This window comes from Bubalus bubalis, chromosome 1, assembly GCF_019923935.1.
Source record: "Bubalus bubalis isolate 160015118507 breed Murrah chromosome 1, NDDB_SH_1, whole genome shotgun sequence".
In the NCBI taxonomy this organism is placed as follows: Eukaryota; Metazoa; Chordata; class Mammalia; order Artiodactyla; family Bovidae; genus Bubalus; species Bubalus bubalis.
The window spans coordinates 102,505,983-102,521,774 of record NC_059157.1 but is presented as its reverse complement, the minus strand read 5'-3'; the positions used below and the strand labels follow the sequence as shown (position 1 = coordinate 102,521,774).

The 15,792-nt window shown below is 40.2% G+C and overlaps 1 protein-coding gene across 4 annotated transcripts in view; it reads right to left on the bottom strand.

Annotated features, from left to right (window-relative positions):
* CD200 (CD200 molecule) overlaps nt 1–15,399 on the bottom strand; it is a 75,772-nt gene extending 60,373 nt beyond the window's left edge. For 2 of the 4 annotated variants that reach the window (XM_044941744.2, XM_044941746.2), the window contains exons 1-4: nt 15,318–15,399; nt 11,775–12,095; nt 9,103–9,375; nt 3,565–3,672 (exon numbers count right to left, since the gene is read on the bottom strand). In XM_044941744.2, the coding sequence (XP_044797679.1) occupies nt 3,565–3,672; nt 9,103–9,375; nt 11,775–11,973 (580 nt within the window). In that variant the 5' untranslated portion in view covers nt 11,974–12,095; nt 15,318–15,399. The remainder of the gene's footprint in view (nt 1–3,564; nt 3,673–9,102; nt 9,376–11,774; nt 12,096–15,317) is intronic. The other 2 variants (XM_044941748.2, XM_044941752.2) reach the window with 1 other exon arrangement.
* Between the last annotated feature and the right edge of the window lie 393 nt (nt 15,400–15,792).

The following is a 15,792-nucleotide window of genomic DNA, read 5'->3' as shown; positions in this document are numbered from 1 at the left end:
AAGGGTAAAGATATTTTGTAATAACCTAAATGGGAAAAGAATTTGAAAAAGAATAGATATATGTATAACTGAATCACTTTATATGTATACCTGAAACTAACACATTGTAAATCAACTATAATCCAATATAAAATAAAAATTAAAGATGACAAGCAAATATAGTAGGACTATTCACTTTCATCACAATTTGACAATCAAAATTTTTTACTTAAAGAAATTTTAAAAAGTCACTATATTTGATGATTTTCTTCCTTTTCTTCCAAATTTTTGGATTACTTAAGTTTTGGTCTTCAGTTCAGTCGCCCAGTTGTGTCCGACTCTTTGCGACCCCATGAATCGCAGCACGCCAGGCCTCCCTGTCCATCACCAACTCCTGGAGTTCACTCAGACTCACGTCCATCGAGTCAGTGATGCCATCCAGCCATCTCATCCTCTGTCGTCCCCTTCTCCTCCTGCCCCCAATCCCTCCCACCATCAGAGTCTTTTCCAATGAGTCAACTCTTCACATGAGGTGGCCAAAGTACTGGAGTTTCAGCTTTAGCATCTTTCCTTCCAAAGAAATCCCAGGGCTGATCTCCTTCACAATGGACTGGTTGGATCTCCTTGCAGTCCAAGGGACTCTCAAGAGTCTTCTCCAACATCACAGTTCAAAAGCATCAATTCTTCGGTGCTCAGCCTTCTTCACAGTCCAACTCTCACATCCATACATGACCACAGGAAAAACCATAGCCTTGACTAGACGGACCTTTGTTGGCAAAGTAATGTCTCTGCTTTTGAATATGCTATCTAGGTTGGTCATAACTTTCCTTCCAAGGAGTAAGCATCTTTTAATTTCATGGCTGCAGTCACCATCTGCAAACCAGTATTTTCTCAGCCTTGAGAGTTTGTCTCTAGCATAGCTGACACTTGATTTTACTAGCTATTTAAGTATATGGGACCAAATAACCTTAAGCTAACTCTCTTCATTTCAGCAACTGAATAAGGCATTGAACAATTATATTTCCCAGAAAATAAGAGACTTAATACACTAAGGACAATTATTTTGCAAATGTCCCTTTCTAGTGAAATTTACCTTGGGCTTGAATGGACTGTATTATGAGATTCTTGTTCAAGGGGACATTTGAAAATGAATTTGAACATGTCATACTTTTCTGCTTATACATTTACAGAAGTATAGAGCAATATCAGCAAACACAGGTTGAAATAAACACAATTAACAACTGTGCCTTTCAAGTCAGGAAACGATAACTGGAATATTCCAGCAGAGGTCAGAAGACCAGGATTCTAATTTTAGGCCTGCTGTTAACTGTGTTAGGGGAAGGAAGTCAACTTCTGTTCTTAACCAGAAAAGCAAAATGTTTGGAAAAAGTAGAGTCAACTGGCTTTCCACCTTTGACATTTTTCACAGAGCTAAGGGCTTCCCAGGTGGCTCAGTGGTAAAGAATCCATCTGCCAATGCAGAAGCCTCAGGAAACTGGATTCGATCCCTGATTTCTGGGTTGGGAAGATCCCCAGGGGAAAGAAATGGTAATCTACTCCACTATTCTTGCCAGGATAATCCCCTGGACAGAGGAGCCTGGCAGGCCACAGTCCATGGGTCGCAAAGAGTCGGACAGAGCTGAGTGACTGAGCACAAGGAGGTCTATGGGCTTAAATTTATGTGCAATAAGATTATCTGATTTGCAATCTCCTGTCCCCTACAGAACAAATTCTTTTATCTACACCTGCAAAAGGTCATTGATGCTGGTGATTTGTTGTTTTTCTTACAAAATCACATGAATTCATCTAGTGTTTATATAAGGCTTATGCAAAATTAAATGTTCAAAAAGCTTAGAACATGAAAGATATTACTCTATGAGACAGAAAGAGAGGAAAAAATGTAGCACATAAGTGATATTATTAATAGAAATATAAATAACAATCAAAGTGAACATTTTTCTTCCCCTTTCTGTCAGTCATGTGAGCAGGAGAAAACTCCCACAGCACCACTTCATCCTAGAAAATTCCCACTACATACAACATAAACTGCACCTTTTCATTAGCTTTAATAAGTTATGCAGTGTCTTCAGAAACCAAAGAAATTTAATTCTTCCCCTCTGGCTGACTCCTCTTGTTTGATAGTGTCTCTTGTTTTCTATTCTTCCATAATGTTTAGATTCAGCATCTATGAGGTACTGATTTTGCAGTTTAAAAAGTGGAATAGAAAAAAATCCCTTTGAAAATCTACCCTTCCATTCATTCATTCATTTAGTGAACATTTAGTGAGTATACATAAGACACTGTGATAGATGTTGTAGGAGATGGAAAGAAATTAACAGTGTATAAGGGCAGGATGAGATGATAAAGGTATTCTCCCCTGTGTAAGTCCTAGAGTGTCTGAGCCATAGTGAGCATATAACATAGAAAGCACTACTCAGTTGGTGATCACATTGGACAAGTTCACAGTCCCTTCAGTGGGATAGCTGACCTGTTGTTCAGTCGCTCAGTCATGTCTGACCCTTTGTGACCCCTTGGACTGCAGCACGTCAGGATTCCCTATCCTTCATTGTCTCCTGGAGTTTGCTCAAACTCATATCCATTAAGTCAGTGATGCCAACCAACCATCTCATTCTCGGTTGTCCCCGTCCCTTGCCCTCGATCTTTCCCAGCATCAGGTTCTTTTCCAATGAGCTGACTCTTCACATCAGATGGCCAAAGTATTGGGTCTTCAGCTTCAGCATCAGTCCTTCCAATGAATTTTCAGGGTTGATTTCCTTTAGGATTGCCTGGTTTGATCTCCTTGCAATTCAAGGGACTCTCAAGTGTTTTCTCCAGCACCACAGTTTGAAAGCATCAATTCTTTGGTGCTCAGCCTTTTTTATGGTCCAAATCTTACATCCATACATGACTACTAGAAAAACCATAACTTTGACTATACAGACCTTTGTCAGCAAAGTGATGCCTCTGCTTTTTAATATGCTGTCAAGGTTCATCATAGTTTTTCTTCCAAGGAACAAGTGTCTTTTAATTTCATGGTTATCATGCCTTATTTAGGACTTCCCTGGTGGCTCAGATGGTAAAGAATCCACTTGCAATGCAGGAGACCCAGGTTCAATCACTGGGTTGGGAAGATGCCCTGGAGAAGGAAATGGCAACCCACTCTAGTATTCTTGCCTGGAGAATCCCACGGACAAAGGAGCCTGCTGCTGCTGCTGCTAAGTCGCTTCAGTGGTGTCCGACTCTGTGGGACCCCATAGATGGCAGCCCACCAGGCTCCACCATCCCTGGGATTCTCCAGGCAAGAACACTGGAGTGGGTTGCCATTTCCTTCTCCAATGCACGAAAGTGAAAAGTGAAAGAAGTCGCTCAGTCATGTCTGACTCTTCGCGATCCCATGGACTGCAGCCCACCAGGCTCCTCCATCCATGGGATTTTCCAGGCAAGAGTACTGGCAGGCTACAATTCACGGGGTCACAAAGAGTCAGACATGACTAAGCACTCATCCCTTATTTATATCTTCATTTGAACCCCGGATTGTCATTAAACAATAATTTTTTCCTTCTTTTTACTTCCCATGGGACTCACCTCGATCTTGGTTCCGATGACGTTTCCAGTAGAGTAGAATTGAGATTAAGACCAGAAGAATTACCAAGGAGACGATGCTTAACAACAGTGGAACTGAAAACCAAAAGCCTGTGGATATTGATAGGAGAAAAGGAAAAACTAGTGATAAGTGGAAGCTGTAGAGGCAAAAAGTAATAAAGAGATAGTTGTAATGAGATTCTACTAGAATTGTGCTTTTGATGAAAATTATTCTTACATATATAAAGGTCTACATTCATGACCTCATATTATTTTAATAGCATTTAAATAATAATAATAACATGTTTTATGTGGTTACTATGTAGTAAGAGCTTTGAATGTGTTGCCTCGTTTAATCCTCAAAATAGCTCGAGTTAGGTATTATTATTACTACCATCTAACAGATTAAAAAAACAAACAATTGAGGCTCAGAGAAGTTGGGTAAGCCCCAAATCAGTGCAGTAATTGGTAGAACAAGGCTTGGTCAGAGATCTGTTTGCCTTCAAAGCACATAATCTTTGCCATACTGTCCATTAAAGTAATATGTTTATTGAGGAATTTTTGGAAAATATAGAAAAATATAAAGGAAAAATAATAAATCTCATGATTCCAACCTCCAGGAATAACTCAACTCCATGTTTTGTGTTCATTCTAATCAATGTCTTTGTTATTAAACTTCTTTCTAGTAGTCAGTAAATGCAACTTAGCCTAAATATCAGTTCCTCAGTGTCACTGTGTAATACAAAGTCAGAAAAAGCACTGTCTGATTTGGGAGTCTCTGGCATTTTCTCCATACCTTTATAATGGGATTTTTCACATCATAATTTAACTGATTATCTTGGTTGTGAAGATCTTTTTTGTACAATTCTTTGTATTCTTGTCACCTCTTCTTAATATCTTCTGCTTCTGTTAGGTCCATAGCATTTCTGTCCTTTATCGAGCCCATCTTTGCATGAAATGTTCCCTTGGTATCTCTAATTTTCTTGAAGTGATCTCTAGTCTTTCCCATTCAGTTGTTTTCCTCTGTTTCTTTGCACTGATAGCTGAGAAAGGCTTTCTTATCTCTTCTTGCTATTCTTGGGAACTCTGCATTCAGATGCTTATATCTTTCCTTTTCTCCTTTGCTTTTCCCTTCTCTTCTTTTCACAGCTATTTGTAAGGCCTCCCCAGACAGCCATTTTGCTTTTTTGCATTTCTTTTCCATGGGGATGGTCTTGATTCCTGTCTCCTCTACAATGTCATGAACCTCCATCCATAGTTCATCAGGCACTCTATCTATCAGATCTAGTCCCTTAAATCTATTTCTCACTTCCACTGTATAATCATAAGGGATTTGATGTAGGTCATACCTGAATGGTCTAGTGGTTTTCCCTACTTTCTTCAATTTCAGTCTGAATTTGGTAATGAGGAGTTCATGATCTGAGCCACAGTCAGCTCCTGGTCTTGTTTTTGCTGACTATATAGAGCTTCTCCATCTTTGGCTAAGAATATAATCAATCTGATTTTGGTGTTGACCATCTGGTGATGTCCATGTGCCGAGTCTTCTCTTGTGTTGTTAGAAGAGGGTGTTTGCTATGACCAGTGCGTTCTCTTGGCAAAACTCTATTAGCCTTGTCCTGCTTCATTCTGTATCCAAGGCCAAATCTGCCTGTTACTCCAGGTGTTTCTTGACTTCCTACTTTTGCATTCCAGTCCCCTATAATGAAAAGGACATCTTTCTTGGGTGTTAGTTCTAAAAGGTCTTGTAAGTCTTCATAGAACCGTTCAACTTCAGCTTCTTCAATGTTACTGGTTGGGGCATAGACTTGGATTACTGTGATATTGAATTGTTTGCCTTGGAAACGAACAGAGATGAGATCATTCTGTTGTTTTTGAGATTGCATCCAAGTACTGCATTTTGGACTCTTTTGTTGACCATGATGGCCACTCCATTTCTTCTGAGGGATTCCTGCCCACAGTGCTAGATATAATGGTCATCTGAGTTAAATTCACCCATTCCAGTCCATTTTAGTTCACTGATTCCTAGAATGTCGACGTTCACCCTTGCCATCTCTTGTTTGACCACTTCCAATTTGCCTTGATTCATGGACCTGACGTTCCAGGTTCCTATGCAATATTGCTCCTTAGAGCATCGGACCTTGCTTCTATCACCAGTCACATCCACAGCTGGGTATTGTTTTTGCTTTGGCTCCATCCCTTCATTCTTTCTGGAGTTATTTCTCCACTGATCTCCAGCAGCATATTGGGCACCTACTGACCTGTGGAGTTCCACTTTCAGTATCCTATCATTTTGCCTTTTCATCCTGTTCATGGGGTTCTCAAGGCAAGAATACTGAAGTGGTTTGCCATTCCCTTCTCCAGTGGACCACATTCTGTCAGAATCAGAAGATATTAGGAAGAGGTGGCAAGATAATACACAGAAGAACTGTACAAAAAAGATCTTCATGACCAAGATAATCATGATGGTGTGATCACTCATGTAGAGCTAGATATCCTGGAATGTGAAGTCAAGTGAGCCTTAGAAAGCATCACTATGAACAAAGCTAGTGGAGGTGATGGAATTCCAGTTGAGCTATTTCAAATCCTGAAAGATGATGCTGTTAAAATGCTGCACTCAATATGCCAGCAAATTTGGAAAACTCAGCAGTGGCCACAGGACTGGAAAAGGTCAGTTTTCATTCCAATCCCAAAGCAAGGCAATGCCAAAGGATGCTCAAACTACTGCACAATTGCACTCATCTCACATGCTAGTAAAGTAATGCTCAAAATTCTCCAAGCCAGGCTTCAGCAATACGTGAACCATGAACTTCCAGATGTTCAAGCTGGTTTTAGAAAAGGCAGAGGAACCAGAGATCAAATTGCCAACATCCGCTGGATCATTGAAAAAGCAAGAGAGTTCCAGAAAAATATCTATTTATGCTTTATTGACTATGTCAAAGCCTTTGACTGTGTCGATCACAATAAACTGTGGAAAATTCTGAAAGAGATGGGAATACCAGACCACCTGACCGGCCTCTTGAGAAACCTATATGCAGGTCAGGAAGCAACAGTTAGAACTGGACATGGAACAACAGACTGGTTACAAATAAGTAAAGGAGTACGTCAAAGCTGTATATTGTCACCCTGCTTATTTAACTTATATGCAGAGTACATCATGAGAAACGCTGAGCTGGAAGAAGCACAAGCTGGAATCAAGATTGCCGGGAGAAATATCAATAACCTCAGATATGTAGATGACACCACCCTTATGGCAGAAAGTGAAGAGGAACTCAAAAGCCTCTTGATGAAGGTGAAAGAGGAGTGAAAAAGTTGGCTTAAAGCTCAACATTCAGAAAACGAAGATCATGGCATCCGGTCCCATCACTTCATGGCAAATAGATGGGGAAACAGTGGAAACAGTGTCAGACTTTATTTTGGGGGCTCCAAAATCACTGCAGATAGTGATGCAGCCATGAAATTAAAAGATGCTTACTCCTTTGAAGGAAAGTTATGACCAACCTAGATAGCATATTCAAAAGCAGAGACATACTTTGCCAACAAAGGTCCTTCTAGTCAAGGCTATGGTTTTTCCAGTGGTCATGTATGGATGTGAGAGTTGGACTGTGAAGAAAGCTGAGCGCTGAAGAATTGATTCTTTTGAGAGTCCCTTGGACTGCAAGGAGATCCAACCAGTTCATTTTAAAGGAGATCGGTCCTGGGTGTTCTTTGGAAGGAATGATGCTAAAGCTGAAACTCCAGTCCTTTGGCCACCTCATGCGAAGAGTTGACTCATTGGAAAAGACTCTGATGCTGAGAGGGGTTGGGGGCAGGAGGAGAAGAGGACAACAGAGAATGAGATGGCTGGATGGCATCACCAACTCGATGGACATGAGTTTGAGTGAACTCCGGGAGTTGGTGATGGACAGGGAGGCCTGGCGTGCTGCAATTCATGGGGTCACAAAGAGTCGGACACGACTGAGCGACTGAACTGAACTGAATTTAACTGAGCACCTTCAGATTGGTCTCACTAATGTTAGACACTAGTTAAGAGTTAAGATTTGTCTTCAATAGTTCTAATACTTGACATAATGGTTTAAGTGTGAAAGATTTTTAGTAAATGCTTGCAGAATAAACAAATATTATACAAATGATATATAAATGTTATAAATGATAATAAGTCAATTTTGGCACTCTTGGAAAAGAAGACATGTTCCTTTTCAGATTCTTGCTTTTCAGGGAAATTTACCCTTTACCTTGGCAAAATCTGAGGATCTTGCCATAAATGTCCAAATCTAACACCACAAACATCTTGACCAAATTTACTTAAATGTTTACTTTTTGATTAGTTTGCTTTTTCAAGGACCCCAGAAACGACTACAGGACATGTTCATTAGAGACTATCTGGGCTTCCCAGGTGGAGCAGTGGTAAAGAATCCTCCTGCCAATGCAAGAGACATGGGTTTGACCCCTGAGTTGGAAAGATCCCCTGTAGTAGGAAATGACAAGAATATGACAATATTCTTGCCTGGAAAATTCCATGGACAGAGGACCCTGGTGGGCTACAGTCCACGGGGTCTCAGAGAGTTGGACATGACTGAGTAACTGAGCACATGACAATGAGGCATGAACTTTTTGGGGTTCACAATGTACCCTGAAAAAAGCAGCAATATCTTTTTATAGGAGGCTTGTTAACTGAGTGCCTCATCCAGAGTCAGTGCTTCAAAACTATGCAGAGAAAGGCAACTATGGCTGTTGTCACTGAAGCATCTTGTCCCTAAGACCACTGCTTTCCTTATTCTCTCTCCCATCATCTTTACCTCTTGTATCAATGAGACTCAGAGATAGCAGTTTGGATGGAAATACAGACAGCAAAAGAGGTCCTGAGCAGGAGACAATTTAGTTTAAAATGAGGTTGGGAAAACTCAGATTGGCCTCTTTCCTGAAAGATCTATTGCCCCTTTCCCATAGTGTAGATTATGCAAAGGTTTCGTCCCAGATGTGACTGCTTCCAGGAAAACATTGTAATCCCCCCAGACTGAGCTGATGCTCCTTCTCTGCATTCTCAATCTTCCCATGTTATACCACAGCGTTCTTTTTTTTTTTTTTTTTATCAGAGAATGGTTTGTTGCAGGGTCAAGCAAGGAGAATGGGTGGCTCCTGCTCAAAAACCCCAAACTCCTACCATAGCTTTCTTATTGAAGCATTTAACCTGCATTTTTACAACTGCCCAGCTCCTTCTGCATTCCTTCCTGGACTAGAAGCTCCCTGTGTTTGGGGACTGAGTCCTTGCTGTCACATTTCTGGCATAACAAATACTCAGGAGCACAGAAGAATAAATCAATGGAATGGTTCTCAGTAAAAGCATTCAGTGTGTGAGCAACACACCACAATTGCCAAAGCAATAAAATAGGCTTTACTGGCTTCCTCAACTGTTTTTATTTCCCTACTTACCCCATTCTCTGCCTTATCAGCTTCTTTGCTAAGAGGCCAAGAGGCTCTGCAGAGCATTCACCACCTTGCAGGTGTGTGTCCACAAATGTGACCACAGAAAACCTCTCTTACCTTTGTTCACGGTTTCCCTGTAGTCGGTCACAGTCCCCAGGTGTAGCACCTGGCAGATCACATCCTTCCCCACCTGTGTCTTGGGGTCTTTGATCTGGAGGATGCTGGTGACAGATGTTGTTCCATTGGGGTGTGAGACGATCTCGGTACTGTTCTCAATCCCTGACCCAAAGACCTTCCAGGAGATCATAGGGGCTGGGCGAGCATTGGCAGAGCAAGTGACATTTAGGTGATCTTCAGATAATTTATAGTGAAGGAATACTGTGGGCTGTACTGGGACAAAAAAAATGATCTGCCATCAGTTATAAAATCCAGTGTGAGTCCCACACTCTCCTCAGAGAGATGAGAGAAAGATCTTTACAGAAAGACAGTGGGGGCTAGAGAGCTAATGTGGCACATCCAATCCAAACTGGGGCCTTCTTTTCCTGTCTAATTCTCTGAACAGCAGGGTGGAGACTGGCCTATACAACCCTGTGACAAGAATGATCCTCTATGGAGTTTGTCTCTAAGAGAATTAGCTAGATGGACAGAGGGTACCTTTCCCCCCAAACAGTGCAGAGAATAATTATGCTTTTCTCTTTCGTGGACAATGCAGCATCTCTGCCTTCTTCTGCGTATCCCTCTCAAGTAGTCGAACAACAACTATCAATCAGCACCTCCACACAGGTGGTCTGCACTCCTCAGAAAAGCAGAGCAGTTTCAGAAGAGAGAGCCTGTAGAGGGGCTGCCACTTAGAAAAAGCCTTTTTCTGTTTGGAACTGGGCCAGTGAATAAGAGGCATGGAGCAGACTTAGAAAGTCCCTGTATACAAAATGCAAATTATGTATTCACAGTCAGTAGTCAGAAAAATCACAGAATGACAGTTGTAAGGACCTTGGAGATCACCTTATGGAGTTAACAGAAAATAAAGAGCTTATGAAAAAAGGACATTTTTAGGTCAGCTGTACCCTGTTCCCTTTCAAAAGTCCCTTGACTAATGAGTTCATTTTCCTTGGAATATACAGTTTATCTCTGCTGAGCAAATGCAAACGTCTTTCTATGGTTGGCTTTGGAGCCCACAAGATAATTAAAGGGCAGTGCTAAATAAAAGCTTGTCTGTGTTTAGAAGTTCAAGAGGTGGGTGGGTGGGAGTAGGCTGGAGGAAATGAGCCAATAGGAGGACTGTGGCTCTGACCAGAGCGCCCAGATTACTAGCATCAGTGAGCCCTGATGTTATAAAAGTAAAGGAGGGCCAGTATGGCTGAAATGGCCAGCCTGGCTAGCAGGGTTCTCTGGTGTATCAAAGAATCACTTGGATGAAAGCTATACCTTATGGCAGGAAAGTGTCATTGTGGAAAAGAACTACAGAATTACCAGCTAGAAGACACAGAGGAGTCTGTGTTTCAGGCATACAAATTATTCAAAGATTAATGAGTAAAGAAAGGGAGCAAGAGAGAAAGATGAACAAAAAAGAGAAAGGAAACAACAGAAATGAGAAAAATATGACACAAGAAGGAAAAGGAAGAAAATGGTGGAAAGAAGGAAATAAGGGAGGGTGAAAGGAAATGAGGGACGGAGGCCTGGCGTGCGGTGATTCATGCGGTCGCAAAGAGTCGGACACGACTGAGCAACTGAACTGAAAGGAAATGAGGCAGGGAGGGAGGGAAGGAAAAAGAGCAAAGGAGGAATAAAAAAGAAGAGGGAGGAAGGATTGGAGGAGGGAAAAGACCCAAAAAAACCCAGGGAGACAGAAGGAGACAAAGGAATGAAAGAAATAGAAATCAAGAAGAAAAGCCTGATGCAAGATTCTGCAGAGTAGACTCATGGACAAAATAAGTGAAAGAAACGTGTTATCTGGCATTGTCCTACCTCCCTTGCATTCTTATTTACTGAGCCTCTCCTTATCCCTTGTCCAATATTCTTGGTGTGTTCAAACTCTCATTTTAACATTCCCAATAACCCTAAGTTTGGCTTTCCCTTCTAAAACCACCACCAAGTGTGCATCCTCCAAAGCTACCCCTTATTCCTAATTCTCGGTTCTTGATCCCAGCTAAGCATCAGTTAACAGGAAAGGAATCTTGTCAAACTAAGCCTCTTAGATTTTAGAAGAATGCTTATTTTCCTGTTAAATCGCTACCAGGCACTGGGTATGAAGAACCTCTGCTGCATGGCTGCTTATCAATTTTGCAAAAGCTCCGCTGAAGCAAAACGAGAGGGACCCCCCATAACTGGCTCCAGCTTAGCCCAATCTGGCTTTGTCCTTAGGTTAAGAAATACGAAAGCTCTTAGGAACCAGAGATGATCTATTTCACACTTATGGTGCAGATAAATAAACTCTGGTACACCATGGACAGGACTCTTCTAGGGTCACATGACTCCTAATGGCAATGCCAGGTCTGAAGCATAGCACTGCTTAGGGAGAATTTATCCTCATTATGGTCCTTAGTTTACTCTTGTTGACAACAGGATTCTTCAAAGCAAAGATAACTTCAGGCAAAGATTCAACATAGTTCTATGAACTCTCCAAATAACCATTAGCACAGTTACACAGTAGACATGAAAGGCCAAGCGTCCTCCAATGAACCTTTCTGGGGCTAGGATCCTGAAAGACTACGTACTACTACCACTGCATTTCAAACATTCTTCAAAATAACATTTCAAGCTAGAGACAATGTATTCTCAGAGACTCTCACCAAAGAGAGTGAGGCAGGCTATTCCTGAGATCTTTCCAGAACCAAAGGTATTAAAGAGGCACTTGTAACACGCCTCATCTTCCAAGGTGGTATTCCAGAAGGTAATGGTTGAGTTCATGAGTCCCAGCTGGGTGATGTTTATCTTGTCCTTGTAGGCAGGCTGGACTACAACCCCATGGTTCTCGCTGTAGGTGATCATGTTTTCTGGGCTTACAGCCTTGATTTTTTGCCATGTCACAATCAAAACTTCCTGGGGATTTTGCAGAGAGCATCTTAAAGAAGCAGGTGTGTTCAGCAGCCCTCTTACATCCTGGGTCACCACTTTCATCATGGAATCATAAAAGAACATTTATATTTTAATACATACACAAATATACATTTTTGATTAAAAAATGCATGTTCAAAGTCAAATTTATAAAGAAAAAAATACAAAAAAGAAAACAACATTTACCTACCTTCCTGATGTTGCCAGAGAACTATAAGTTCAAATATGTTTGTTCAGTCTTTAAGAGTAGCAGAGTAGAAAAATAAGAAAGCAAACTCCCAGTGACCAGAACTTACATGAAGAATCCCTGTAGGCTGGAAATTAGGTGAAATGAGGTTGAAGATGGAAACTGCCAGATAGGATAGATAGGATAGAAGTATCACCAAGTGAGTTTATGCCTGGAACAGTAACAGCTAGGAATAAGAAAGGGCCAATGGGCAACATGCAGTGATTAGTTTAAGTGAAGAAGTTACAGCAGCTCTATACATTCCACACACACATCTGAAAAGGAAGGGGCAGCAGTAGTGACGTCTGCCGTCAGGAAGCAGTGGTAAATATAGGAACATAGACAGAGAGATGTACAGGACAATGCTCCAGGAGGCTGATAGTACCAGAGAGCTTTGACAACCAAATTACAATCTACACAGTCCCCCATTTTTACTGAATGTAGTACAGAATATAAGGTATGGCAATAATTTCTTCCCCCTCCAATGCTGGCTACTCATATTGATATGATCGATGACTCAATGGGAAATGTCAATACGGTAACAAATAGACAAACACTTGAGTCAACTGACACATGATAGAGGAATAATAAACTCTACAAATGAATGAATAAACATTTTTACGTGAACAAATGTGATATCTTAAGTGTGAAAAGGAACCAGCACTGTAAATAGTAGAAACTAGAGATGTATAAAATGAAAAATATAAACTCTTTTCACAATCTGGCTGCCTTAGCAGAATGAGTATCACTGAAGACTAAATGAGTAAGTAGGAAGACCAGATCATAAAATTCTTCCAGAATTGGAAGGGTTAAAAATATAGAAAAGATTAAATATTGAAAGACTGATATTTCAGTATTAGTCCAAGTAAGATTTTTAAAAGGAAAGAGAAGGGGAAATGGAAGACAAAAACACTAAGAAACAAAAATGTATTTTTCAAAATGATAAAAGGAGAAATCTGAAATAAGGTATATCCTTCATGAACCTTGATTTGCCTAACAACATAACTCTGAAATATATACAAAGCTAATAGAACTACAAAGGAAAATGCATAAATCCATAATCATAATGGGAGAATTTTTCATTGTTCTCTCAGAATTTTCATTTCCATCTATTAAAAAATAAGAAAATCAAATACAAGGACATAGAAGACTTTAAAAACAAATATTTATACGTGTACATGTAATATGTGCATGAGCATGTATTTATAAACCTTTACCCAAAAGAAAACATACATGCTTTTCAAACCACATGTGAAACATACCCCCAAATTAAACTTGAAGTAATAAACAAAAAAAATGACTTTGAACTCAATCCATAATGCAATAAAATCAGAAATTTACATACTTTTGTCTCCTTAATTACACCAGAAATCATAACAAAAGTTATAAAGCACTATGAATGACAATAAGAATATCATATATTAAAATCTGTAGAGGCTTATAAAGCAGTTCTCAGGGGGGAATATTTAATCCTAACTTAATTTATTGGGAAACAGGAAAGATTGAAAAATGAATACCTACATGCATTCAAAATTCCCACACACCAAAAGTTGATAAAAAGAATGAATTAATAAAGTTAAAAGCACAAATTAATAAAATAGTACACAAAATACTGACTTAATCAAAACACCAAAATCTGTTTTTTTTTAAGACTAATAACACAGATAAAATGACAAGAGTAATTAGAAAAAAAGAATATATGCTCTACAACTTCAAGAATGAAAAGGTGGGCATAGCAACAAATACAAACTGGAACCGCCAAGTGTTGCAAAATTCCAATTTTAGTGAGGTACACTCTTGATAGTTGCAAAAAATTCTAGGGGAATAGCTGTTGTTAGGATGGGGTTTCTTAAAGGTTTGCTGAGTGCAGAGCATAGATTTGAATAAATTGTTGCTTTTAGAATAGAGAGTAAAAAAGGGATCAAAACTAGAGCTTCAACTTCTAGGGTGAAAAAATCTATGACTATGAGAGATTATTTCTCTTTGACTATGTGAGAAATAATTTAATGGAAAGTTTACAATTATTTGCTGCTTATATGAAATTCCATTTAAGGTCCCCCAGTTGGTAAATCCTGAACTATACACGGTGTGAAGCATCCCTTTTGTACCCCTGTGAAGGCTGCTGACTATAGTACACACCACATTGTTGTGAAAGTCGCTCAGTCGTATCCGACTCTTTGCAACCCCACGGACTATACAGTTCATGGAATTCTCCAGGCCTGAATACTGGAGTGGGTAGCCTTTCCCTTCTCCAGAGGATCTTCCCAACCCAGGGATTGAACCCAGGTCTCCCGCATTGTGGGTGGATTCTTTACCAGCTGAGTCATGAGGGAAGTCCAAGAATACTGGAGTGGGTAACCTATCCCTTCTGCAGCAGATCTTCCCAACCCAGGAGTTGAACTGGGGTCTCCTGCATTGTAAGCAGATTGTTTACCAACTGAGCTATCAGAGAAGCCCATAGTACACACCACACAAAAGGTAATAAAAGGCCAGCAGTAAGTGAGGTGTGGTCTCCCATGGAACCAAAGAGAAAGGTCTGGCAGAAGTAGGCAATTCAGCATATAAGTGGACAGCTCAGGTGTGTTTTATATAATAGACTATGTGAACATATGTGAACTATATGTAGCTTTCATATTTCACCATTTTTAATATTTTTCTGTAAGAGGGATACAACCAGTTTTAAGGCTTATTGCCAGATTACTTGCCCTAGAGGCCAAATTCATTCTTGCTCCAACACACATTCCCATGTCTTCACACACATATGGAATTATTATTTTAAACATTATGCACTTTGATAGGTGAAAAAACGATGTCTTAATTCAGAAACAATTTTTTTTCATGTCTGGGTTTATCTATGAAAAGTTTCTTAATATTAAAGTTTTTGAAAACAAAAATGTGGAAAGCAGAAAGAACCACTCCCAGTCTTCCAAACAAATTACACGGTTAAATAATTCATGCAGACAAATGAACACAGCACAGACAAGAGTGGTCAGATGTCCACTCCAGAAACTGTGTTTCCTGGATTCCACGCAGGGGAATTGAATATCTTTACCTTGTGCCCTGCATAAGATCAGTGGTGCCAAGAACCAAATCAGTTGGAAGGTAGATAGATGACAGACGAGCCTTCTGAACACCTGAAGACAGAGAGCAAGTACAGAAATGGGCATTTGAATGTGGACAAAGCTAAGGGAGCTTCAATCTAATCGCTGTATCAGGAAAAATAGCAGCTAAAGTTTTAACCACTGGAAGCCTTTGGTTTTGTGGAAGCAGCACCAGGGACTATAAATGGAAGAAATAACAGAGGGTGCTTAGGTTGGGACGGGAAAAGCAGCCATGTGGTTCTTTCGTTATGGCCATTCCTAGCAATTTGAGGCTGTGCTCCCAAAGCCGCCACTGTCAAGACTGCTGAGAAAACAAACTGCCAAAAATATACCCAGAAAACACAGACTACAAATGTTGCAGAACATTTACTCCCCAAATGATCCACATCTGTTAATATTAAAAATCAAACTCAGGTGTAACCACTT